Source organism: Choloepus didactylus, chromosome 2 (assembly GCF_015220235.1).
Source record: "Choloepus didactylus isolate mChoDid1 chromosome 2, mChoDid1.pri, whole genome shotgun sequence".
In the NCBI taxonomy this organism is placed as follows: Eukaryota; Metazoa; Chordata; class Mammalia; order Pilosa; family Megalonychidae; genus Choloepus; species Choloepus didactylus.
In genome coordinates, this window is record NC_051308.1 from 127,305,138 (window position 1) to 127,332,884 (window position 27,747).

A 27,747-nucleotide genomic window follows, 5' to 3' on the forward strand; every position below is an offset into this window, starting at 1 on the left:
TGTTAAAGGAAAGGAAATTCTTATTTACTTTGTTCTATGATAGAATTATTGCATAGTCTTTTAATTTTTAACTGACCAAAAGAGCAAATTTGACATTGTTGATCAAAATTATTTTAATAAATGTGGTAATGTAAAAATTTTTTTTAATTTAATCAAAGTATAAAAATACATATATATTAACTTAAATGACAGTAAAAAATAGTCCATTCTGTATCATCTCCTACCTTCCTCTCTGTATACATATGCATAAGCCTTTTCTGTAATTAATAATCAGTTATATGTGAGAGTTGCCCATAGCACTTAAAAAACTATTGCCTAACTCCCAGAGATTGAGTTATTTGAATTTACCAAGATGATATGCAATCTGAATAAACCAACAGTTATTGATTTAGTCACCTGTGTGATTAAATAGAGTTAATGGTTTGTGGACCCTTCTGGGACATCAGGACCCTCTTAGGGAGGGGGTCCTAAGCTCCCAAATTGTTAACTAGCTATTAAGAAGCTATCAGTTACCAAGTTTTGGTGTAGTACTAAAGAAGAATTTACACAATTATCTGAAAAGGTTAATAAAATACTTCCAGTACAAACTGTGTAAAGTTTCACCTTAGACCAAAAACTGAGATTTGCTGTCTTAAAAAAGAAACACATTTTCTGTGGATTGATAGGTTGGTCTAACTGTGAATAACAAAAACCAGGAAATTCTTGATAACATTGATATTTTTAGAGATTATAAATGAGTTAAGTAAATGAGTTAAGTTTTCAAATATTCTGAAGACAGACCTTAAATGTTTATTTAAACATTCTAGATAGCAAATTGTTACATTCTCTTCAAGGATAAGATATGTAACAACTTGTAATGTCGGTAGGATGTGCCCCTGGATGATAGGGGATGTGCCCAGACAGTTGGAAATTTGTAGCACCAGGTTTATATTTTTTTGAGTTCTTTATGTGCCATTTGAGCAAAATTATGCATTTCACAACTCCCGAATATTTGACTAACCAGGTATAGTAGTTATATTTCCCCTTTCATGGGCATTTTCTGTTTGGTTTTATTGTTTTGGTTTCCTCACTGTATTGTTTCAAAGTGAAAAGAAGGCAAATTGAGATTCTCTAGCCTTGAATCTTGGAACAAGTGGTTCTGTAAGCCACAAAGTTTGACCAGTTACAGAGAGAAGTAGGTTTGAGCTTCTTTGATAACAACAGCACCAATACATCAGTCTGTCTGGATTTGAATGTTTTCATGTGAATTTGAAACCTAAAACCAGTCTATACTTTAGTAACAAATTATTCTAAGATTACTGAATTTAGATACTTTCTGCCTTTTTCAGGTTCATGAGGTGGTCATTGTCATTTTAGGAAATGACAGTGGCTTTGTTTTCAATGATGATGGGGAATGAGTAGAGAACATAATGAATACTGTTTCCAAATGATTTTGTAACTCTTCTTTCTGGAGTGCAGAAAGATTGGGGAAGTGTAGAGCACAATTTTGGCTTTCCAGGCATAGTGAGAGATCCAGGGAAAGAACCATGACCCAACCATGACCCATGAGAGATTATACCTAGTGTGGCAAAAATCCAGCCTCTTTCTTTTAGCTCAGGGATTAGCCAACTTTTTCTGCAAATTACCAGTGGTAAATATTTTACGCTTTTTGGGCCACATTTAGCTAACTATTTAACTCTGCTATTGTAATGTGAGAGCATCCATAGGCAATACCTAAACAAATGAATGTGACTGTGTTTCAATAAAACTTTACAAAAACAAGCAGTGGGCTGGATTTGGCCAATGGGCTATAGTTTGCCAATCCCTGTTTTAAATGAAAACCGTTGGAATATAGGAATATAGGCTCCACTTTGTAAGGAGAACCATCTTGAAACCAGCTCAGAGGAAAGCAGAACTAAAAGAAAGAAGGAGCTCTGAAGACAATTTTAGCTTTCCCAATTAGATAACAAGCACAATTTCTGAGAATTATGAAAAAGGGAGAGAAATCAGAAAATCCAGAAGGTGATTGTTGTCACCACTATCATTGCCAAGAAAAGTTAGGGTCATTGTTACTCTTCTTTGACCTTTACAGAGAAATTGAAGAACGTTCTCATCTTCCTAACCTTTTTTTTTTTTTTTTTGCAATCTCTCCATCACTTTTAGTCAACTACCAGGAAGTCATAAAATAATAGTTGAACTAATAGGAAGGCTAGACTGTGCACATTGATAGGATTAAAATCTTAAACTTCAACCTTTAAGCCTCTGGATTTTAGAATACCAAAAAAAAAAAAAAAAAAATGGATATGCTAACTTTTCTCAAAGAGGCTCTGTGAATAATGTCAAAGGGGCCTACTCTGATAATTTACATTTTGAATGAGCCCTTCTGTTTATAGCTGAGATTCCACCAGTTTAAAAGGAAATGGTGTGTTTAGATAATGTTGCTACTGACATTTTTTCTTATGTACCATCAGAATTTTAAGTTAACAGGGACAGCCATTTGTCAGATAGTGGCAGAATTGTGTTGAATCCGTGTCTGTGTTTTTTGTGGATATTCTTATTTCTTACACTTCTCTTTCTGATTCTTTCTTCTTAAAGTTTTAAATATAATTCTGACACTATGGAATAAGGTATGATTAGAAGATATTACCAATAACTTGATGAGGCAAGTCTTTGTGACTAAACATTGTGACTGCTTTGACTAATTGGGGCAAATCATAGCTGGCGGTTAAGCTCAAAGTTTAATCATGTCTAGCACGTATTAACTGTTCCAGTCAGAGCTTGATGTGTTAAACACCTCTACTGTCTGTGTATGGATGTCTGTGTGTGTAAATATTTTAAGATGAATTAATCTCTTTAATGGCTCTTTGATTGAAATTTTTCAAGTGCTTTTCTCTTTAATCAGAACTTAGACAAAGGAAAAATTGTAAAATTAATGCCTGGAGTATTTCCGTTTAATATAATTTTAGAATCCAGACTGTTTCCTTTAGCAGAATTGAGCTGTTAAATAGCTTTTGTATTATATTCATTTCAGTAGAAATTTCAGGAAACATCAACTTGTAAATATTTTTATACTGCGCAAATCATAAATAAATGAAATGCTCTAGGACTAAGATCTTTAATCTTCAAACTGGGTTATATTTTTAAGGAAACTATTTTCCAGATCTTCAGATTCATATGTACCTTTAACTAAAAATTATCTTTCCTAAGAAATAGATGCCTGTTGTATTCTGCTTCTCTTTTCCCAACTTGCCTTATCCAAAAGCTCTTCTCCCTGCTTTACAAAGGTATACTTCTCACTCATCCTAAATCTTACTGTGGTGCACTGCCTTAGGTTTTAAAAACCCTGGGACCCCAAACACAGGAAAAATTCTTCCAGGATGCATACTCCTATGGAGCCCGATGACAGAAATCCAGAGAGGGGTTGGGTCAGAAATATTGGAGGGGACTTCATCTGGGCAACACACTCTTGCCTTCTCTCTCTAAGTTAGAAAGTGTGATGGTTATCACAGGAATGTGTATCAACACATTTATTTCAATTAAAATAAGGTATGACTTTGATAGAAATCTGTTTTGCCTGATTGGTTTGAAACGAGGACTGGCCGATTAGATCCATAAATTGGATTGACTAAATCTTTAGTGCTGAAGTTTTAAAAAAACACATGTAATACAACATAATATGCCAGCAGGTATACTCTTTGCAACTATCAGACTTAATAAGAAATTTTAGATATCAAATTAATGTACAAGAGGGTCCATATTTTTCAAAACTATTTTTCGGTTAAAGCAGTTGAAGACCACTGTCCTAGGAGACACTTCTACAAACTCACCTTGTTTCTTTCAAAGTAAATCTTTTAAGTTAATAGGGTAAAATGAGAAGGATTAAATTTGAATGGTATCTTATAAATCAAAGGTTGATATCTTTTGTTATTTGGCTTGATTTTTATCTGCTGCATACTTAGAGTAAAATTTATTAAAGCTCATAGTTCCCAGGAAAAGAAAGTTATTTTAGGATGCGAAACTATTTTCCAGAGCAGAAACAAAGGGAATGGAATTCTGGTCAAGGGAGAATTATGTTTCAGGAGATTAGAACCTGTGCCAGTTTGGAACTGTTATGGACCCCAGGAGAGCCATGATCTTTTAACCCAATCTTCTTGGGTGAAAATGATTGATTGAATGTTTCCATGGAGATATGACCCACTCAGCTGTGGGTGAGAACTCTGATTAAATTATTTCCATGGAGGTATGGTCCCGCCCCATTCAGGGCGGGTCTTGATTCATTTACTGGATCACTTAAGAGAACTCAAGAGCTGACACAGATGCTTGCTGACACTTGGAGATGCTTGGAGATGCAGACAGAAGGACCTTTGGAGAGAAGCTAAGAGATGGAGCCCAGAGTTTGCCCTGGAGAAGCTAAAAGAGGACCCCCCCAGATGCTTAGAGAGATACGCCCTGGGAGAACAAGCAAGGATGCACAGGAGCTGAGAGACAGAAGCCCAAAAATAATTTGGAGAAAGCCATTTTGAAATACAACCCAGGAGCAAAGGACAAGCAGATGCCAGTCAAGTGCCTTCTCAGCTGAAACCATCAACTGTTCTTCAGTGAAGGTATCATCTTGTTGACGCCTTAGTCTGGACACATCTGTAGCCTTAGAACTGTGACTTTGTAACCTAATAAATCCCCTTTATAAAAGCCAATGCACTTCTAGTATTTTGCATAACAACAGCTCTAGCAAACCACAACAGGACCAATCTGCAATTTTGGTGCAATTGAGGGGACTCTGAAATGTCTCCTTTTATTGACTCCCTTTTCTAGGGGAAGTGAAGGGTATGTTCTCTGTTTCCCTCAGTTCTTCAGCTTCTAATTAGCCCTGTTTATCTGTTACATCAATGAACAGGAGTAGGTTGAGAATTATATTTTAATATGGCACAAACTCATGCATTCTGATGAGAAAATCAAATGGAACACATGACAGGAATGAATTTATAATTGCTTTCAGGGTCTTTGAACTGTGGTGGCCTCTTGTCTTTTTTTTGTGTGTGTGGTAACATATATACAGCATGACATTTCTGACTTTAACCACCTTCAATCATATGGTTCATTGGCAATAATTACATTCACAATGTTGTGCTATCATCACCACCATCCATTACCGAAACTTTTCTGTCGCCCCAAACAAAAACTCTGTGCCCGTTAGGCATGAACTCCCAATTCCCTACCCCCAACCCACACCCTGGTAACCTATATTCTAGTTTCTAACTCTGTGAGTTTGCTTATTCTAATTATTTCATGTAAGTGAGATCAAACAATATTTGTCCTTTTGTAACTGGCTTATTTCACGGCTGAATAATTTTTCGTTGTATGTATATACTACATTTTGTTTGTCCATTCAAGTGTTGATGGAAACAACACTTGGGTTGTTTTCATCTTTTAGCAGTTGTGAATAATGCCACTACGAACATCAGTCTGCAAAGATCTGTTAGAGTCTGAGCTTTCCATTTTCTTGGGTATATACCTAGAAGTAGGATTGCTGTGTCTTATGGTAATTCTATGCCTAACCTTCTCAGGAACCACCAAGCTGTTTTCCACAGCATTTGTGCCATTTTACATTCCCACTAACTATGAATGAGTGTTCCCATTTCTCCACATCTTCCCAACACTTGTTATTTTCTATTTTTTAAATAGTAGCCATTCTAGTGGGTGTGAAGTTGTATCTTGTGTTTTAATTTGCGTATCCCTGATTGATGATGGTAGGCATTTTTTCATATGCTTATTGGCCATTTGTGTATCTTTAGAGAAATATCTATTCAAGTCCTTGGCCTGTTTTTTTTTTTTATTTTTATTTTTTTTATTTTTTATTTTTTTTTTTATTTTTTTTATTTTTTTTATCATCATTTTATTGAGATATATTCACATACCACGCAGTCATACAAAACAAATTGTACTTTCGATTGTTTACAGTACCATTACATAGTTGTACATTCATCACCTAAATCAATCCCTGACACCTTCATTAGCACACACACAAAAATAACAAGAATAATAATTAGAGTGAAAAAGAGCAATTGAAGTAAAAAAGAACACTGGGTACCTTTGTCTGTTTGTTTCCTTCCCCTACTTTTCTACACATCCATCCATAAACTAGACAAAGTGGTGTTTGGTCCTTATGGCTTTCCCAATCCCATTGTCACCCCTCATAAGCTACATTTTTATACAACTGTCTTCGAGATTCATGGGTTCTGGGTTGTAGTTTGATAGTTTCAGGTATCCACCACCAGCTACCCCAATTCTTTAGAACCTAAAAAGGGTTGTCTAAAGTGTGCATAAGAGTGCCCACCAGAGTGACCTCTCGGCTCCTTTTGGAATCTCTCTGCCACTGAAGCTTATTTCATTTCCTTTCACATCCCCCTTTTGGTCAAGAAGATGTTCTCCGTCCCACGGTGCCAGGTCTACATTCCTCCCTGGGAGTCATATTCCACGTTGCCAGGGAGATTCACTTCCCTGGGTGTCTGATCCCACGTAGGGGGGAGGGCAGTGATTTCACCTTTCAAGTTGGCTTAGCCAGAGAGAGAGGGCTTGGCCTGTTTTTTAATCAGGTAGGTTTGTCTTTTTGTTGTTAAGTTGTAGGAGTTCTTTGTATATCTTAGATATTAAACTCTTACTAGAAGTATGGTTTCCAAATATTTTCTACTCACTCCGTAGGTTGTCTTTTCACTTTCTTGATACCGTCCTTTGAGGTGCAAAAGCTTTTAACTTTGATGGTCTCATTTATCTCTTTTTTCTTTTCTGCTTATGCTTTTGGTATGAAGTCTAAGAAACCATTGCCCAACACAAGGTCTTGAAGATGCTTCCCTATGTTTTCTTCTAGGTGTTTTGTAATTTTGGTTCTTATTGTTAGGTCTTTGATCCACTTTGAGTTGATTTTTGTATATGGTGTGAGGTAGAGTTTATCTTCATTTTTTTGCACATAGATAACCAGTTTACCCAGCACCATTTGTTGAAGAGACTATTCTTTCCCCATTGAGTGGACTTGGCACTCTTGTCAAAAACCATTTGGCTCTCGATATATGGATTTATTTCTGAACTTTCAAATCTATTCCCTTTGTCTGTGTCTGACCTTGTGCCAGTAACACACTGGTTTGATTACTGTAGGTCTTATTAAGTTTTTAAAATGGGAATGTGAATCTTCCAACTTTGTTCTTTTTTTTTTCAAGATGGTTTTGGCTATTTGAGATTCTTCCCCTTTGTTCTAGTTTGCTAATGCTGCCGGAATGCAAAACACCAGAAATGGATCGGCTTTTATAAAGGGGGTTTACTGGGTTACAAAATTACAGTCTTAAGGCCGTAAAGTGTCCAAGTTAAGTCATCAACAATTGGGTACCTTCACTGGAGGATGGCCAACGGTGTCCGGAAAACCTCTGTTAGCTGGGAAGGATGTGGCTGGCGTCTGCTCCAAAGTTCTGGTTTCCAAATGGCTTTCTCCCAGGACATTGCTCTCTAGGCTGCAGTTCCTCAAAAATGTCACTCTTAGTTGCTCTTGGGGTGTTTGTCCTCTCTTAGCTTCTCTGGAACAAGAGTCTGCTTTCAACGGCCGTCTTCAAACTGTCTCACATCTGCAGCTACTCTCTCAGCTTCTGTGCATTCTTCAAAGTGTCCCTCTTGGCTGTAGCTCCTCTTTGAAGTGTCACTCTCAGTTGCTCTTCAAAATTTCACTCACAGCTGCACTGAGTTCATTCTTTTTGTCTGCTCATTTATATGGCTCCAGTAATTTAATTCAGACACACCCTGAATGGGTGGGGTAACACCTCCACGGAAATTATCCAATCAGAGTCATCACTCACAGTTGGGTGGGGCACATCCCCATGGAAACACTCAAAGGATTCCAATCCAATCAGCACTAAAATGTCTGCCCCACAAGATTGCATGAAAGAATATGGCTTTTTCTGGGGGACATAATACATTCAAACTGGCACACCCTTCCATATCAATTTGATGTTTGACTGCAGAGAAGGTTGTTGTAATTTTTATTGGGATTGTGTTGAATCTGCGAATTGCTTTACATAGTGTGATGGTTTGAAGCTGTATGTACCCCAGAAAATATCATGTTTTTAAAGTGAATCCATTCCTGTGGGTGTAGGCCTATTGTCAGTGGGACCTTTTGTTTAGGTTATTTCAATTGAGGTGTGCCCCAACTGGGTCTTAATCTTCTTACTGGAGTCCTTTATAAGAGATGAAATTCAGAGGAGCACACAGAGAAGCTGAGAGAGAAGAGCCAGAGAAACTGAGAGAAAAGAACACACAGAAAACTGAATGGAAGGCAGAAGCCAGAGGTGAAACCCAGGAGAGAAGGGAAAGACCAGCAGATATCGCAGTGTGCCTGGCCATGTGACAGAGGAGCTAAGGATGCTGGTAGCCTGCCTTCAGGGAGAAAGCATCACCTGCCGATGCATTAATTTGGACATTTTCACAGTTTCAGGACTGTAAACTTGTAAATTAATAAATCCCCATCTAAAAGCCAACCCTTTTCTGGTATATTGCATTTTGGCAACTTCAGCAAACTAAAACAGATTTTGGTACCCAAAATGAGGTGCTAAGATTGCAAATACCAAATATGTTGGAATGGCTTTAAAAATGGATAAGGGGAAGGTTCTGGAAGAATTGTAAGATGCTTGATAGAAAAGGTTTAGATTGCTTTGAAGAGACTGTTGTAGAAATATGGGTGCTAAAGATACTTCCAATGAGGCCTTGGACAGAAATTATGAATGTGTCATTGCAAGCTGGAAGAAAGGTGATCTTTGTTTGAAATTTGGCAAAATTGAGTCCTGGTCTGATGGAAGGCAGAATTTGAAAGTGACAAGCTTGGATATTTAGCTGAGTTGATTTCCAAACTAAATGTGGAAAGTGCAGTCTGGTTTCTCCTTTCAGCTTATGGTAAAATATGAAAGGGATAAACTGAGAACTTAACTCCTGGATACAAAGAAACCAGAAAGTGATGGTGTGGACAATTCTGAGCTTCCAGAAAGCGAGTCCCCAGAGGACAGTGCCCCATGTAAGGATTTAACTGAACACGGAACCAGGCAGCCATTTCAGTACAAGTCAGGATTGGAAATGCAACTATCCAGAAATTATGAAAAGTTCTATTGTCTGATGGTTGGGATCCCTGTGTGTACTACATGCAAAACCAACAAGTTTTTTTGCGAGATCTGTGTGAATGTAACTACTGCCAGACTGAACTTTTTAAAAGGGACAGAAGAGGGGAAGATTGAAGGAAAAATAACTTCAAAGGCAGAACCATGGAAGCTGATGTCTGGAACAAAGACATCTCCTCGGGGAGGAGAGTGGACCCACCCACGTATGTGGAAAGGGTGAGTATGCCCTGGAGCTTGCAGGGGGCAGGTCTTCCTCCCAATTGTTCAGGAAGAATATTACCACCCCAGGGTTCTCAGATGCCTGGAGGATTTCAGAGAGCTTGGCTGACCTTTTGTTTAGGTAGAGTGCTGCTGCCCCAGACTTCAGAGAGGGTAGAGCACATTCCCCAGGAATTAGGGAGAGTCTGGCCACCACCCCACTGTTCTGAGGGGATTTAGCCTGTGCCCCAGAGACTGCAGAGAGTCCACCTGCCACCCCATGCTTGAGGAGGGTGGGGCCTAGAATCTGGCCATCACCCCAATGTTTGGAGAGAGCAGGGCCGCTGTGCAAGCCCTTAGAAAGGGTGAGGCTGCCTCTTTATCAAGCCCCAAGGACAAGGCATCCTTCTATAGATGACTCTGAGACCTTGAAATCTACTGGAGTGTCCCACAGGTTTTTGGAACTGTTTGGGACTGGCAACCCCTGTTTTTCTTCCAATTTCTCCCTATGGAAATGGGAATGTTTATTCTATGACTGTCCCTCCTTTGTATATTGGAAGCAGATAACTTGTTCTAAGTTTCACAGGTCCTCAGCCAGAGGGGAATTGTGCCCCAGGACAGACCACACCTGTAACTGATTTTAATGAGACTTTGTACTTAATATTATTACTGAAATGATTTAAGGCTTTGGGATATTGTGATGGTGATGAAATGAATTTATTTTGCATATGGAAAGAACATGTCTTTTGAGGGCCCAGAGGGTGGAGTGTGATGGTTTGAAGCTGTATGTACCCCAGAAAAGATCATATTCTTAAAGTGAATCCTTTCCTATGGGTATAGACCTATTGTAGATGGAAAATTTTGATTTAGAGATGAAATTCAGAGAAGCACACAGAGAAATTGAGAGAGAAAAACCAGAGAAGTTTAGAGAGAACACGGAGAACACAGAAACCACAGAAACAGAGAGGAAGCCACTGAAACCAGAAGTAGAAGCAATGAAACTCAGGACAGAAGGGAGACACCAGCAGACATCTCCATGTGCCTGGCCAGGTGACAGAGGAGCTGAGGATGCCAGTAGCCCATCTTCAGGGAGAAAGCATCGCCTGTCAATGTCTTAATGTGGACATTTTTGCACCTCAAAACTGTAAACTTGTAAGTTAATAAATACCCATTTAAAAGCCAACCCATTTCTAGTATATTGCATTTCAGCAACTTTAGCAAACTAAAATGTCTTAACAGTATTGACAGTCTTATCAATATGCCATGAACGCAGGAAATTTGTCCATTTATTTAGGTCTTTAATTTTTTTCAGCAGTGATTTATAGTTGTTTCTCCTATATTTTCCTCTAGAAGTTTTATAGTTTTAGCTCCTACATTTAGGTCTTTAGTCCATGTTTAGGTAAATTTTGTAAATGAGGTGAGGCAGTGGTTCGTTTTTCTTTTGCATATTAATATCAAACTTTTCCATCACCATATGTTGAAAAGACTTTTTTTTCTCCATCAAATTGCGTTGGCACCTTTGTTGAAAATCACTTGGCCATGAATGTATGCACCTGTTTCTTTGATCTGACTCTCCATTCTGTTCCATTGATCTGTACGTGTGTTTTCATACCAATACCACCTGCCTTGATTTTTGTGGGTTTATAATAAGTCTTGATATCAGCTAGTGTAAATTCTCCAACTTTAGCTTTTTTTAAAAAAAATTGTTTTATATATTCTGTATCCTTTGCATTTCCATATACACTTTACAGTTAGATTTTCAATTTCTACAATAAAGCATGTTGCAGTTTTTATTGGAATTGTGTTGCATCTGTAGGTCAGTTTGGGAAGAACTGACATCTTAAATATTGAGTTTTTCCACCTATGAGGATGAGTTATCTATTTAATTCTTTAATTTTTTTCAACATTTGGTTCATTTTTTTCATTCAACAAATATTTATTGAACAGACTTATGTCCAGACATGTATGATACATCAAGGACTAAACAGTTAAAGATTCCTGCCCTCAAGGAGTTTACATTCTGGTTCATATTTTGTGATGATATTTTAAATGGTACTTTTTAAAATTTAAATTCTGATTGTTCATTACTAGTATATAGTAATACAATTGACTTCTGTTTATTGATCTTGTATCCTGACACTTAGTTAAATTCACATATTAGTCCTAGTACCTTTTTTGTATTCCTTAGGATTTTCTACATGGATGATTATGTAGTCTAAAGAAAGAATGCTTTATTTCCATTCTGTATGCTATTTCTTTTTCCTGTCTGCATACACTGGCTGGAACCTCCAGTAAAATGAACAGAAATGGTGAGAATGTATATACTTGCTTTGTTCCAGATCTCAGAGAAAAAGAATTCAGTCTTTCACTATTAAGTATCAAGTTAACTCTTTTTATTTTTCCCCCCATAATTGCCCTTCATCAGGTTGAGGAATTTTCCTTTACTTCCTTGTTTGCTGAGAGTTTTATCATGCACAGGTGTTGGATTTTATATACTCTGTCTTGGTTTGGTATCAGGATAATGCTGACCTCATGAAATAAGATGGGAAGGGTTTACTCCTATTTTCTAAGAGGGTTTGTATAGAGTTGTGTAATTTCTGTCTTAAATATTTGGTAGGAGTCAAAGAAGAAATCATCTGGGCCTGAAAGATTTTTAACTACAAATTCAATTTATTTATGGAAATAAGGCTATTTAGATTATCTGTTTCTTCTAGAGAGAGCTTTAATAGTTCGTTTCTTTCAAGGATTTCGTCGATTTCATTTAAGTCATTGAATTTTATGGCATAAAGTTGTTTAAAATAGTCCCTTATTGTCCTTTTTTTAATATTTTAATTAAAAAAAATTTTTTTTGGCTTAAAACATGAATTTATTGTATCACAGCTTGGGAGACTAGAAGCCCAGAATTAAGGCATTGGCAGAATCATGCTTTCCCTTATTATCCTTTTAATGTGTTTAAGATCTGTAGTGATAGTTGCTTTTTCATTCTTGATATTGGTAATTTGTGCCTTCTTTCTTTTTTTCTAGATCAGTTTTACTCTGATTCATGGGTTTAGGGGTATGTTGTTTAATTTTCAAATATTTGGGGGATTTTCTAGATTCTTTATTGATTTCTAGTTTAATTTTGTTTGGTTAGAGAACATACTTTACATGATTTCAATACTCTTAAATTTTGAGACATGTTTTAAGCATTTAGAAACTTGTATAGCAGTTTGATATTATTGCTACAGTCAGTTGTGTAATTTTTTTCTTGGTCATTCATTTTATCATGTTTTATTAAAGTAGTGGTCTTTGAGTTTTTTAAACTATCTATATCTATCAGTATAGATAGTTGGACCTCTGGAAACCAGGATTCTCCCAGTGGAGCTTTCTGTTCCATAGTGGCAACACCAGAACTTCTCAAGGAGCTCTTGAGCAAGTTCCATCCTTCTAAGAAACAGGAGCAATCTGAATAGTATGTATAGACTCCTGCCTTTTGTGATGGCATTGCTCTGATAATAGGGTTTCTTGTAATAATTCTGCTCATTTAAAATGTTATATATATTATTTAGGGTAGTGAATTCTGAGAATTTTAAATTTGGAGATCATTTAAATGACAGTTTAAAGTTTTAACCAAAGCCTTTTCTGTATAATGTAAATGACTAATTTAAAGGAAAACTTAAAATTTTCTTTGGTATCCTTTGAATTGTTCCAGTTGAAAGCATTGATTTGGTTTTGTTTTTTTTTTTCTTCTCTTCATCAATTCATTTTTTTGAGGAAAACTTTTCCTAGGGGCTATTTGCTTCCTACCCCTACAAAACCCATTGTCCTAAATTGTATTTGAAGTGTGCAGATTGTTTGGAAAGAACAGTATTTAGAAGTTGACTATTGCTATATAGCTTGAATTTATATAGTTTTTTTGACTAAAAAACATGATAACCAAGAGTGAGATTGTCATCTTCAATTTGTTTTTATTGTTGTTAATACAGTCTGAGTGGAGGTCATCTGTTAAAAGGACATGCTAAAATACTATTGCAGGATGAGTAGTAATATAGATGAAAATTAGCTTAAATAAATTAAAGGCGAGCTTTATTAGAAGACATAATTAAGACTACCAGCAAATGCTCTCTCCTACCTGATCCTTTTTTGTAATCTTAACATATCTCATTTTCTAACCATGGTATTCACTAGTTGTAAGTAAATTCAAGAAAAAATGAGGAAGTCTTTGATTTACAACTACCATCTTTGACATCATATGGTGTTCTTTTTGTGAGTTTTATGGTATTGACTAGCTGTTATTTGGAAGTTTGTCTTATCTTGCCATTCAGTGGGGAAAAGTGACTTGACTCAAGGCAATTAGATGAAAGGAATCTTTTCTAAGATAATTTTTCAACCCATTAAATGAGAATTTTATATGTTCAGGTGATCTATTTTGCAAATTGCTATACACCTCCTGAGTCAGGTACTCACTTCCTAACACTTTTAAGCCAGCCCATAAATAAAAGAAATTAAGTATTGAAAAATATATTTTGGAAAAAGAGAGAAACTTATAAAGGCTACATTAAAACTTGAAACTTTTGTAGGGTTATGTTAAATGAAGTTTGCAAGCAGACAAGCCAAATGAGGCATTTAGTTATCTACGGTAATTTGAGGAATTATGATATTAACTGCTGAAACAAGTAGGCTTATTTGAAGTACAAAGTCTACATTTATTGAAAAGGATTTATTTCAGTTATAGTTTCTAAGTGAAGGGGTAAGCTTTTTTCCGTTAGGCTACTAAAAATTATGAGCAATGCCACAACTCTTAGACTCTGGCTGATAATGTCCTCAGAAGATAATGTCTATTGGACAAGTAACATTGAAAAACAATTCAGTATAGGGGGTTTTATAGAAGTGCTTTATTGTTCATATGTTATTTTAATTTTATATTCTTCAGATATTTGGATTTGAACTGCATTTTGGAATCCATCTTTGCTTACAATGCCACCAGCAATTGGAGGTCCAGTTGGATACACCCCCCCAGATGGAGGCTGGGGTTGGGCAGTGGTAGTTGGAGCTTTCATTTCCATTGGCTTCTCCTATGCATTTCCCAAATCTATCACTGTGTTCTTCAAAGAAATTGAAGTTATATTCAGTGCCACCACCAGTGAAGTATCATGGATATCCTCCATCATGTTAGCTGTCATGTATGGTGGAGGTGAGTACCCACTAAGGACTGATCTTTTTTTTTTTCTTTAAACTTTTTATTCTGAAATAATTTCAAACTTACAGGATAGTTGCAAAAATAATACAAAACCCAGAGAATTCTAACATTGCGTTCCCACCCCCCACTTTATATACCCAGATCCAATTTTATCATTTTGTCACATTTCACATTTGCTATATTCTATCAGTGACTCTATCTATCTATACATCTATCAATCCATCTGTACATATCTATCCATATGTTTTGATGGATTTTCTGAACATTTGAGAGTAGGTCATATATACTTCCATCTCCGTTTCCTAATGGAAAGGATATCAATTATGTAAACCATCTTAAGTACAGTTATCAAATTCAAGAATGTTAACATTGATATAAAACTTACAGTCCAATTTTTCCAATTTTTTTCATATATATCACTGATGTCCTTTTGAGCCTCTTCTCCATAGTTAGATCCTATCCACGATCAGGTATTGCATTTGTCATTATCTCTTTAGTTGCTCTTTCTTGTTTTGGTTTTTTTAAATTCTAGAAACATTTATACAACATAAACTTTCCCATCTCATCCACTCAAAAGCATTCCATTCAGTGGGATTAATCACACCCATACTGTTGTGCTACTCTCACCACCATCCATTATCAGATCTTTCCCATCACCCCAAACAGAAACCCTATATCCATTATGCATTAACTTCCCATTTCCCATGCCCCCTGACCCCTGGTAACCTGTACTCTACTTCCTGCCTCTATGAGTTTGCATCTTCTAGCTATTTCATGTAAATGGAATTATATAATATCTGTCCTTTTGTGTCTGACTTACTTCACTCAACATGATATCTTTAATGTTTATCCTTGTAGTGGCATATGTCAGAACTTTATTCCTCCTTAAGGCTGAATAATGTTCCGTTGTGCGTATGTACCACATTTTGTTTATCCATTCATCTGCTGATATACTTCTGGGTTGCTTCCACCTTTGGCTATTGTGAATAATGTCGCTAAGGACATTAGTTTACAAGTGTCAGCCCAAGTCCCTGCTTTCAGTTCTTTTGAGTTTATACCTACAAGTGGGATTGCCAGGTCATGTGGTAGTTCTTTGTTTAACTTTTTGGGGAACCATAAGGCCTGCTCTTTTAACTTTCACTAAGCAGCCAGAGACTGTATTAGGTAACATTTTTTTTTAATGTCCTATTTAGTGAAGTATTTGAAACATTATTTCTTGAAGCTTTGTGTTTCATTTTCAATAACAATGGCAACTCTTGGCTCTGTTCATTCCACTATAGTATTCTGAAACAGAAATGAGAAATTGTGAGGAGCCCTAATTTGCTCCAATTGAAGTATCATTGAGCTTAAAAAAAAAAAAAAAAAGCCATAGAAAAATGACATGTGCACAACTGGTTTTTCTTGTTGCTCTCTGCTAGACTCTTGATGTAAACATAAATTAGATTGTTTTATTGGTGTTGGAAAAATTCAAATGTATCAGGCTAACCTTAATAGAATAAAGTCTCAGGTAAAATGTTTCCACAGTGTTAGAATTAAGGAATTGAATAAAATCTTTCCCTTGTTCCTTGTGATGTTAGGAGTCCTAAAAACATTTTGGCTGCTTCCTAAATTATTAAAATTTATCATTTTTTCCCTTTCTGTTTTCTTTGGCATGTTGTGAAACACATGTAGAGAATAAGTTGTTTACTTAACATCACTTAAAATACTGTTTGTTTCACCTTGGAACATCAAATCACAATTTAACAAGTCAAGCCTACCATAATATTTAAAATATGTAGTTGCTTAGTTAACAGGGATTCTAAAGCCAGGTATATTTATTTATGTACAATATTGACAGTGTACCATGTTGCTTATCTAAAGCCAAACTTTTACTTTTGTTAATTTGTTTTTGGTGGCAGTTTAGTACCTCTGCCTATTCTTAATCTCTCTGGTTCTTTAATAGCCAATATAAAGATTCCACATTCCAATTGTAAATCGCTTAGCCTTAGGCTGCTAAACTGGTGGCAGATGCAACCATTTTTTTATTGAGTCTTATAACATGTTCAGCACTGGGCTAGATGTGAGTAATAGAGAACTGATGTAGATCCTGCCTTTGCGAAGTTTATAATCCTGTTGAAACAATAGCATAAACACATGAAACAAGAACGAGCAGTTGTCATAATTTGATTAAGCACGTAATTTAATTGCACAAAAGAAACAGGTAACCCAGTTGCTTTGGAGAGAAAGAAATTGGGAACAGGACCGAGAAGACTCACAATTTTCCATGTTTATATTTTTGTGCCTTTTAAATTTTGAGGTACTACACTAATAATGCAAGGTGTTAATAATGGGGGGGGGTGCTATATGGGAGCTCTGTATTTTCTGCATGATTTTTCTGTAAACCTACAACTTCTCTAACAAAAAAATTTATATTAAAAAAAAAGTCACACAAAATCTTAAGTAAACCAACAATATTTGCTGATTATAAACCAAATGATATTCATCCAATTTCATCTTTATATTTGTAACAAAAACTTTTGTATCGACTTTACGGATCTGGATTCATGGAAATAACAAGGTTGTTTACAGGACACTGTAACTTGTCTGTCTGGTTAAGATATATGACCACAATATAAAAAGGGTCACTGCAGTGCAGCAATAGAGAAGGGAATACTACAGAAAGAACTTTTGTTACAAATTGATGAAAGAAAAATAGTGCTATTAACTATAGTACATAATGTACATTAGGGTTCACTGTACAGTCCAATGGTTTTTTAAACATGTTTATTCTGGTAACATATATATAACCTAAATTTTCCCCTTTTAACCAAATTCAAATATATAGTTCAGTGCTGTTAGTTATGGTAGCACACTGTGCTACCATCAACTACCATGCATTACTAAAAGTTCCATTACCCCAAATAGAAATTCTGAACCACATAAGCATTAACTTCCTATTCCTTACCCCCACCCAGGCCCCTGGTAAACTGTATTTTAGTTTCTGACTCTGTGAATTTGCTTATTCTAATTATTTCGTATCAGTGAGATCATACAATGCCTGTCCTTTTGTATCTGGCTTGTTTCACTGAACATGGTGTCTTCAAGGTTCATCCATGTCGTCACGTGTATCAGAACTTCATTCCTTTTTACTACTGAATAATATTCCCATTGTATGTGTATACCAAAATTTGTTTATCCATTCATCTATTGATGGACATTGCTTGCTTTGGAGAAGACTTTTTGATACATTAAATTTATATGTTGGGAAAAGGCAAATTATAATTAGAGCTGTATGTGGCAAGTAAGAAGAAAGAGGCCATTTGATTTTTATATTACACAACTGGTATATGTAATGCATAAAATCTTTTTTTTTTTTCCTGATCCTTATAATACTTTAATTTTATTTGGTTCCTTCTCTCATATCCAAGAACAACAGACTTAATGTATTTTTATGTGTCTGTTTACCTGAGGAAATTTAATCTGATATATCTAGGATAATACCCTATATATACCCTTTTGAATTGTTAGACACAAAGTTATTTTGACCATTATCTGACTTATCTTCTCCTGAAAGCATTTTTTTCATGGTATTGCTACCACCACACATAGTATTATAGGCATGGAACCATGTTTACCCTGAAAGATGTATTCAGCTCAATACCAGAAACATCTAGAAGTCACTGGCAATAAATGTGGGTTTTTGTTTTTGCTTTTGTTGTTTTTTGAAATTGAGAGAAATGCCTTAATTGCAGAATTACTTAACACTTGGAAAAAATGGTTATGTTTTTTGTGTCTTTGTTGTTTCTTTTTCTTTTTTTTAAATACAATGCTACCCACATTTATGATCATGTATAAAAAATGCTCAAAAATCAGAAGCTTATTCAGATGTGTTCAGACATTTTATCATATCAGTGTGTCTTTGCTCCAAATGTGTGTCCAAAACTTAAAACAGAGCAAACTTACTAAATGTAGGTTGATCTTATCCTAGACACATCAAAAAACCTATAAATATCCATTTCCAAGCTGTTTCCAGCCTGCTGTATCAAAGACCAAGACTAGGGTATTTAATAAATATTTTAGAAAAATTCCATCCAATATTTCTAGATATAGAAGATACAAAATCAGTGATGTTTTCTAGCATCTTTATTTTCTAGTGCAAATCATGTCTATAACTGTGAAATAAGTATAGAAAGCAATATTCTTTATAATTGCCTTTTTATTGTATTGATTTATTTTGGAGGACTTGACATTTAGTGTCATTAATCCCTGTGTAGACAGGAGAGAGTAGGTTACTTTCCTCTATATTACTCAATTTTTGATTTCCTCCTTAGGCCCTATCAGCAGTATCCTTGTGAATAAATATGGCAGTCGTCCAATCATGATCGCTGGTGGCTGCTTGTCAGGCTGTGGCTTGATTGCAGCCTCTTTTTGTAACACTGTACAGGAACTTTACTTATGTGTTGGAGTCATTGGAGGTGAGTTGCTACTGATTCATTTTCAAGCGTTAATTTATTGCTATTTGTTAACACATGCATTCATCTGTTAAATCATTTGAGTGAAATTACTTCCTTGTAGAAATTACGGGACTATCAATCATTTTGAAGAGCTGTGGAAGAGTATTAGGAAAGCAAACTTTCAAAGAGATTTTTGTCATATACTAGGTGTTTATTGTTTTTTCAATGAATGAATGAATTGAAAGAGATAGTTGCATGCATCCTTTGTCCTAAGAATAGACAATGGTAGTAGATAAAATGTGTCTGGCAACTTGTTACAAAAGTGGACATTGGTTATTCTCTCTCATTACCTCTTCCTCCCAAGAGGAAATAGGCTTCTGTTGTTGCAGGAAAGAGTATTAAACATAAAGCAAGGATTATCTGGAAGAAGGTCCAGATACATTTTTGTGGAGTAGAGAATACACTTGTTAATTTCCCTTTAAAAAAAAAAAAATTGAGGTAATGAGCTGCTGGTGAGTATAATAAATAAAGATATACTGGAGTATAATAAATAATATACTGGAGTATAATAATATATAAATAATATACTGGAGTATAATATATAAATAATATACTGGAGTATAATAAAGATATACTGGAGTATAATAAATAAAGATTATTAACAATCCAGAGAATATCACAGTAAGCATTTTGATGCATATCCTTCTTATACACTTTTCTGTGCGCAAACATAAAACCATCTTTTTTAGAAAAAAAGGGGATCAGATTATGTATCATGTTTTCTAACCAGTTTTTTCACTTAATGTTTTGTGAACATCTTTCCATGTCATTAAATATTCTCATACATAACATTTCTAATATCTGTTATACCATTGAATGTATGTACCATATTTTTATTTTACCAATCTCTTAGTTTTTGAATATTTATGTGATTTTAAACATTTTTTTGCTATTAATAAATAGTATTTTTTGGGTATCTTTTGTGAACATGAATATTCTTTTAGGAGGAATTTGTAGAGTGGGAACTGCTGTGCTTTTAAAATGCCCAAAAGCTAAATTACCCTCCAAAAAGGTTATGCTCAATTATAATCCCACCCACAGTATATGAGTATTGCCAACAATGGAATATTTTGCCTTTTAATCACTAATGGAATATTAATGGAATATTTTGCCTTTTATTCATTACCAACTTAACAGGTGAACAGTATTTCTTGGTTTTAAATTGCATGTCTTTGATTATTAGTAAGATAAATGTTTTTCATATGTTTGTGGGCTCTCTATTATTTTTATGAAATACCTACTGACCATTTTTGTGTATTCATTTTCTTATTGATACAAGAATAATGTGTAATAACTTTGCATATTAAATTATCCCTTTCATGAGAGTTATTTTTCCCAATTTTTTGCTATTTAAATTTGTTTGAAAAAAGTTTTTTAGTCTTTTTCCACTCCTTTTACTCACTAAACTTCTAAAATTTTCAAGAAATTTTACGTTTTCTATCTTGAATATCAATTCTTAGAAATTGTTCCCCACTCCAAATTATGAAATTATTTGCCTACTTTTCCTTTTAGTACGCCTTATTTTTTACACTTCTGGATAGATGAAAACATTTGGCATAAAATAATAAAGAATAAATATAACTTCATTGTTTCCCCATGGTTAGTCAGTTTGTTCATTTGCTCTTTTATTGATTCATTCATCAAATATTTATTGGACAACAACTGTATGTATGCCTGACGTTGTTCCAGGTGGTTTGGGGATAGAGCAACGTGTCAGGCAAAGTCCTGCTCTTTAACGGGAGGAGGCAGATGATAAGACTCACATATAAATGAATAAATTTTTAAAAATCAGGTAGTGATAAATACTACATAAAACCTTAGAACAAAGCACTGAGACAGGGAAGGATGGGGCAGTCACCAAAGGAAAGGACTCGCTGAAGAGATGACTTTAAGTAGAGATCTGAATGACAACAAGGTACCAGCTTTGTGAAAACTTAGGGAAACCTAGACCCTAAGTCAGCAGCATGCTTAGCACATGTGAGAATGGTCTGGTAGGAGGTCAGGGAGGGAGGTACAAGGATCAAGGTAAAGGTTGTAGATAGGAAGCAATTAACAGGTTTGAAATAGGGAAGTGACCTGCTCTGGCAGTTCAAGCACAGATGATAGGGAGCAAGGGAGAGCCAGGAGAGAATTTAGGAAGTAATTTGAATATTTACTTATATTAGCACTATTTATTGAATAGTTTATCCAATTAAAAAAATGTTATTTTTATCCTACATTAAATGTTTGGATATATTTTAAGTCTGTTCCTGGACTTCTTTCTGCTTTCGTTGATGAGTGTTTGTGTGTTCCTGAGTCGGGGTCATCCTGTTCTAATGATTATAACTTTTAGACACGCATTTAAATATCTGTTAGGGTTGGTTGACTCTTCCTGCTGTACCACCAAAGATTTCCTGGTGATCCCCATGTATTTGTTCTTTAAATATATTCGAGTCATTTTACCTCATCCCCAAAATAAAATCAACTAACATCTTCACTGAAATTGCATAACACTAATGCATTCACTTGGGGAGCATTAACGTCTTGACAGTGTTGTATTTTGTCACCTAGAAACTTGGTGTGCCATGTTTAATTCTTGGACTCCTTAGGAATGATTCACAATTTTAACCATATAAATTGCACATTATTTTTAGTTTTTACTGCTATAGTGAAAGGGGTCACTTTGTTTTGCATTTTCTTTTGTAATATTGTAATGTTTTGTCTTTATTTGATAGCTGTCTACTTAATGATCTTCAAGTGGTGATTTTGCTAGGTTTGACAAATAATGTAAACATTTTTTGAGTGCTTACTACATGTCCAGGCATTGTTATAAGTGTTTACATGAATTAAGTCATATGTTCCTCACAACAGTGCTGTGTACCTGTTTCACAGGAGGGGCAGGTCTGAGATGACACAGTTTGTAAGTGGTGATACTGAGATTTAAATTCTCATAGTCTGGTTTTAGAACCCACACTTAAACTGCTATACAATACAGCCTCAACAATAATGATTTTTGTCTCCCTTGCATTATTGATGCCTCTTATGTTAGTTTCCTTGTCTGGTTATGTAATTCCAAATATGTTTCTCACATTTGTTACAGTATGTGATTTTTCCCCCCTCCTCTCCAGGCCTTGGGCTTGCCTTCAATTTGAATCCAGCTCTGACCATGATTGGCAAGTATTTCTACAAGAGGCGACCACTGGCAAACGGACTGGCCATGGCAGGCAGCCCTGTCTTCCTCTCTACCCTGGCTCCCCTAAACCAGGCTTTCTTTGGTATCTTTGGCTGGAGAGGAAGCTTCTTAATTCTTGGGGGCTTACTACTAAACTGCTGTGTAGCTGGATCCCTGATGCGACCAATAGGGCCCAAACCAACCAAAGCAGGAAAAAACAGGTCTAAAGGATCCCTTCAGGAAGCTGGAAAAGGTGATGCAAGAAACAGTGCAGGTGATGCAACTACAGATCTTATTGGAGGAAACCCCAAAGAGGAGAAACAATCAGTCTTCCAAACAATTAACAAATTCCTGGACTTATCCCTTTTCCGCCACAGAGGCTTTTTGCTATACCTCTCTGGTAATGTGGTTATGTTTTTTGGACTATTTACACCTTTAGTCTTTCTTAGTAATTATGGCAAAAGTCTGCATTTCTCTAGTGAGAAGGCTGCCTTCCTTCTTTCCATTCTGGCTTTTGTTGACATGGTAGCCAGACCTTCCATGGGACTTGTAGCCAATACAAGGTGGATACGGCCTCGAGTTCAGTATTTTTTTGCAGCTTCTGTTGTTGCAAATGGAGTGTGTCATATGCTAGCACCTTTATCTACCACCTATGCTGGGTTCTGTGTCTATGCGGGATTCTTTGGATTTGCATTTGGGTGGCTCAGCTCAGTATTGTTTGAAACACTGATGGACCTTGTTGGGCCCCAGAGATTCTCCAGTGCCGTGGGATTGGTGACCATTGTGGAATGCTGTCCTGTCCTTCTTGGGCCACCGCTTTTAGGTATAGTATGTTTCCCTACTTCTGTGGTTCTGTTATTGTATGATGGGTATAAAGATTGGGGAGATGACAGAAAGCAGAGATTAGCTAGATGCTTGATGGCAGAGAGCAAGTCTTCCTCCTTTCTGTACTCTCATTGCTGCACAATGCTTGGCACAGTATCATTGCTCAAATACAGAGTTGAATTAAATTGAACCATCAATCTGAAAAGGGAATCAAAAGGGAATCAAAACTTATTACAAACTTCAGTTTTTTTAAAAAACAATTTTTTCTCTTCATAAAACTAACAAGTTTATTGTAGAAAAGTGTGTAATATACAACTCTATCTTTGTAGCACTGGTGATGATTTCATTTTAATCATGGAGTTAGTATCTCATAGTAATATTTGAGATAATAATAATAATAGCTACCATGTAAAGGCTCACAGTGTATCAGGGATTGTCCTACCCATTTTATATATCCAGTCATATCTTACAAGACTATGAGGTAGTACTGTTATAGTCCCCACTTTGTAATGAGGAAATAGCAGCTCCTAAACGTGAAATAATTTGCCCAAGACCACAAGCTAGTTGAGTATACAATTTTGGGGAATATTTCCTAAGGTTACCAAATATTCATGTCTTAGTTCTCTGTCACCTGGAGGTCTCTGTCTCTCTCTTTCTGTGTCCATTAGGACCCACCCCAATCCAGTTTATCAGTTTAACTATTAACACATTCAAAGATCCTATTCTAGATAGACTCACATCCACCAGACCAGGGGTTAGGACTTGAGTATATCTTTTGGGGGGTGGGGGACACACAATTCAATCCATAGTACTTCATATTTTAGATAACATAGCAAAAAAAGAATTCAGCCCTCCTTCTGGATGTGATTCATACTTCTGGAATTATGATATGGGGAGTGAATGAGGATACATATAATGTTCTCCTGCCTCCTGTCTGTACTTTATGAGTTTCCAAGTCCTGTCAATTTTCATCTCCTAAATCCCTCTCTATTCTACCCACTTTTTTCCACTACAACTACTGCCCTTTCTTACCTGGACTGCTCCAGTACCCTCTGACTGGATATCTACTCCAGCCAGACTTCAGTCTGTTTTGTGCTCTGCAGGCAAATGAACTTTGCAAATGCCAATCTGATATCCCAGCTTATTAAACTCTCCAGTTGCTTCCGATTGCTCTTAGGGTAATGATCAAATTCTCTAATGTGCCCTGCATGGCCTACCCTACCTGTTTCATTTCCTAACCCTTGCCTTTTGCTCTCCCTGCTCCAGCAACCCTGCCCTTCTTCCATTCCCTCTCACACATGGTGCTTCCTCCCACCACAGCATGTGTGCTCTTCTCTCTGCCTGGATCCTCCTCCCAAGACTTTTCACTACTTAAACTCCTATCCTCCTTCAAGTCTTGGCTTAGTTGACACTTTACGAGAGACCTTCCTGACCCCACTCACTAGTCCTATCTATCACCCTATTTTCTGCTCTCAAAACTTTCCTTGTAGCACTTGTTACATTTTGGTAATTATTAGATTAACATCTCTCTTCTCCACTGAACTGTGGATGTTATCTCCTTTGCTCACCCTTATCCTCAGGTCCTAGTGCCAGTGCCGGACAAATGATAGGAGCTCAATAAATATTGCTGAATGAATAATGCCCCAAGTTAGAAAACCTTATGGAATCATATTTGAACTTGTTACATAAAAGTCCTTTATAGGTGCAGAGTAGGTTTTCCGAAGTTTATTCTTTGAAATATTAATACTAGTTCAATGAAATACTAAAACATTTTAATATAGCAAGGGTTTTATGACCAAAAAGTTTGGAAACACCAAGTTAGATAGGACTCTTTACTATAGAATTTCGAAAAGCTTTTAATATGCTAATGTGTTGTGTGAATCTTTCAGAAAAAATATGATACACCATTCCCAAATTTATTTGACTTTTGAAACATTAGAGTGATATCCTGTAGCACAGTGGTTAAGGGTGCCAGCTCTGGAGTCAGACTTCCTGGATTTAAATCCAAGCTATTGTACTTACTAGCTTTGTGACCTTAGATAAGTTGCTTCACATGTTTGTGCTCCTGTTTTTACAGCCTAACCATGGGAATGATGGTAGAATCTACCTATCATGAGGATTAAGTGGTTAGAACAGTTGTAAAGTGTTGCCGTTGGTTAATTTTTTTAGCATAGGAAAAAGGTTCACAGGAATATTCTCTGGGAAATGCTGATGTCAGAGAAAGAGCATTGGCCTGGGAAACTGAAATAGCTCTACAGCCTTGGGCAAAACTCCCAAACTGCTTTTGGATAACAGTATTTTCTGCTGTGTAATGAGAGAATTTATTCTAGGTGATTTAGGTCTTTCCCAATTCAAATTTGCCAAGATTTAATTTTCAGGTTCTAAAAATAAATATGCAAGGCCATCCAAGATCAGTGACATTATATACAAAGAGCAGTTGGTTTTTAGCAATTCTTCTTTAGACTAATTTGTAATTTGTGAGTTCTTTGAAAATTAGATTGACAGCTTCTTTCTGAGTGAATCCTTGAGCTTTATTTGAGAAGGGTATATTTGTTAGCTTTTACCCACATAACCTTTTTTTTTTTTTTTTCCATATCTTTAGGTAGTCTCAATGACATTTATGGAAACTACAAATACACATACTGGGCATGTGGCATAATCCTTATTGTCGCAGGTATCTATCTCTTCATTGGCATGGGCATCAATTACCGACTTATGGCAAAAGAACAGAAAGCAGAGGAGAAGAAGAAAACGGAAAGTAAAGAGGAAGAGACCAATGTAGATGTTGTTGAGAAGCCGAAAGAAGCTAAAGCAGCAGAATCCCAGGAGCAGATAGGTACAGAAGGAGACCCCAGAGACGAAGTTACAGCTTGAACCCATGGCGCTGAAGGGTAAATAGAGCAGCTTATGACCCAGGATACCTGAAAATATTCTACTGGCCTGTATTCTACCAGTGGTGCTCAATTGCAGACAGTGGACATTTGTGTGGAAATCATACCAGGTGTTCATTGATGGAATTTTGTTTCACTCCTTACTAGTAGTCTGAATTTAAAAAATGTCGTATCCTTTGGGGAGAGAGTGGTTGGTAAAAGATGAGGGAAGGAAGTAGTTTTTTGTTTGGTTTTTATTTTGATTTTAGGTTTTAACAGTGTCATGAAGATTATAATATGTGCCTTAAGTTTTAGTCTTTAGAACTCTTTAGGGAGCCTTAACTTTTTAAACCATCTGCTGAATTTCCCTACTTTAAGTGTCACATTAAAAGGAGAAATAACAACCAACTTGTTTGAGGCAAATCAAAAATTCAAAATTAATCTTTCTCCATTGTTACTCATAATACATTGCCAGACATAGTCACTGAAAGATTGATGGATAGAAATTCTGGTTAAAAATTGGTTTTATAAAATATTGACTATAATATTTTCCAAGCATCAATAGTTGCCTGGCACATGTGCCTGCTTAGCTATGTGTTTAGGAAATTTAAAGCATAAAACTTTGGAAACATCTTGGCTGCTCTAGCCACATTGTACTCAAAAACTGTTCTCAGGTTCCTTTTCCTGGGATGCTTATTAGAAGTCAAGAGCTCGAGGGTTGTTTTCATTGAATTACTACTTTTGCTTCCCATTTTGAGTGGTTATACAAAGGCTGGTATTACTTTTCTCACCACAAAAGTTAGTATTAAAATCTACAAAACTATGTGTTTGTGCCTCCTTAATAAATACACCACATTTAATTAAATTTAGACATATTTCAAACAGCAGCTGTGTTCAGCTTAGGTTTTCCCAAAAATCTCAAACTGTGAGACTATTGGAATCTTTTTTCCCCTGAAAGTTTTCCCCTTTGATTCATAGTGATTCCATTTATATCTGCTTCCAGCTTAAAGCTCTGTGTGAGATATTCAGTCTTTGTTGTTTTTTTTTCAATATTTGCAAATTAAACAGGGCCAGAGATATTTGGCTCCAGGAAAACCAATAAGGATAAGATTGGGAGGGAAGTTGCTAAGTGTGCTTAGATTCAATAAATAACTTTTTTTTTTTTTTTCTGGGAAGGCCTTAAAGAAAATTATGTTTTGCTTCGAATCATTGGACGTATTCTCACTCTCCATGCAAACCTAAAAATTTTGTGAGCCTCTTTACCTAGCTGAAAAGTAGAGAAAGGGGTTCAGTATAAGGATAGGAGGGAGGGCGGACCAGAAGGAAAACTGTAAATATTTTTAACCTAATGTCTTTTAAATTGAGGCAAGAAGATATTTGATAGACATTCAGTGAATTTAAAATATCATTGTAATTTACAGAGTGAAAGTATAGATACAAAATCTTGTGTAAAAGGCTGACTTTTTCAAATAAAGATTTTTAAAAAAATTTTTCTTACTCCAAATGTTTATTTTCTTGAGGAAGATATTGTCGTGTCTTCACTTTCATTATCAAGTTTCAGTTTAACCCATTCTAATATTAAATGACCCACCTTATGTTCCTTGGGATTTGTGTGTATGGCTTATTTTCTTTTGATTTTCTTCTGTCTTCTTTGCTTTTAAGGCAAGCAGGGGAGGAATTTTGAAACCACCTCTCAACTGAGAGAATCCGGAAAGTCCATCTTAACTGGTAGAAAACACAATGGAAAACTCCCTTTCTAAAGGATGCCTAAGTATCATGACAGATGGGAGAGGAATTTTAGGGGAGAAGCCTGCTGTGAGAGTTGGCAGAGTTGGCTCCAGCTTGGACCCTGCTATTTTCCATGTACTTGAGTCTATAATCTCTATGTCTCTCTTTCTCCTTCTAT

The 27,747-nt window shown here is 36.0% G+C and overlaps 1 protein-coding gene across 4 annotated transcripts in view; it reads left to right on the top strand.

Annotated features, from left to right (window-relative positions):
• SLC16A1 (solute carrier family 16 member 1) overlaps positions 1–27,330 on the top strand; it is a 42,206-nt gene extending 14,876 nt beyond the window's left edge. For 2 of the 4 annotated variants that reach the window (XM_037826350.1, XM_037826347.1), the window contains 4 exons: positions 14,236–14,496; positions 18,813–18,956; positions 22,103–22,969; positions 25,574–27,330. In XM_037826350.1, coding sequence (XP_037682278.1) covers positions 14,280–14,496; positions 18,813–18,956; positions 22,103–22,969; positions 25,574–25,845 — 1,500 coding nt within the window. In that variant the 5' untranslated portion in view covers positions 14,236–14,279 and the 3' untranslated portion in view covers positions 25,846–27,330. Of the gene's footprint in view, positions 1–12,347; positions 12,379–12,642; positions 12,775–14,235; positions 14,497–18,812; positions 18,957–22,102; positions 22,970–25,573 lie in introns of all 4 variants that reach the window. The other 2 variants (XM_037826349.1, XM_037826348.1) reach the window with 2 other exon arrangements.
• Positions 27,331–27,747: the final 417 nt, after the last annotated feature.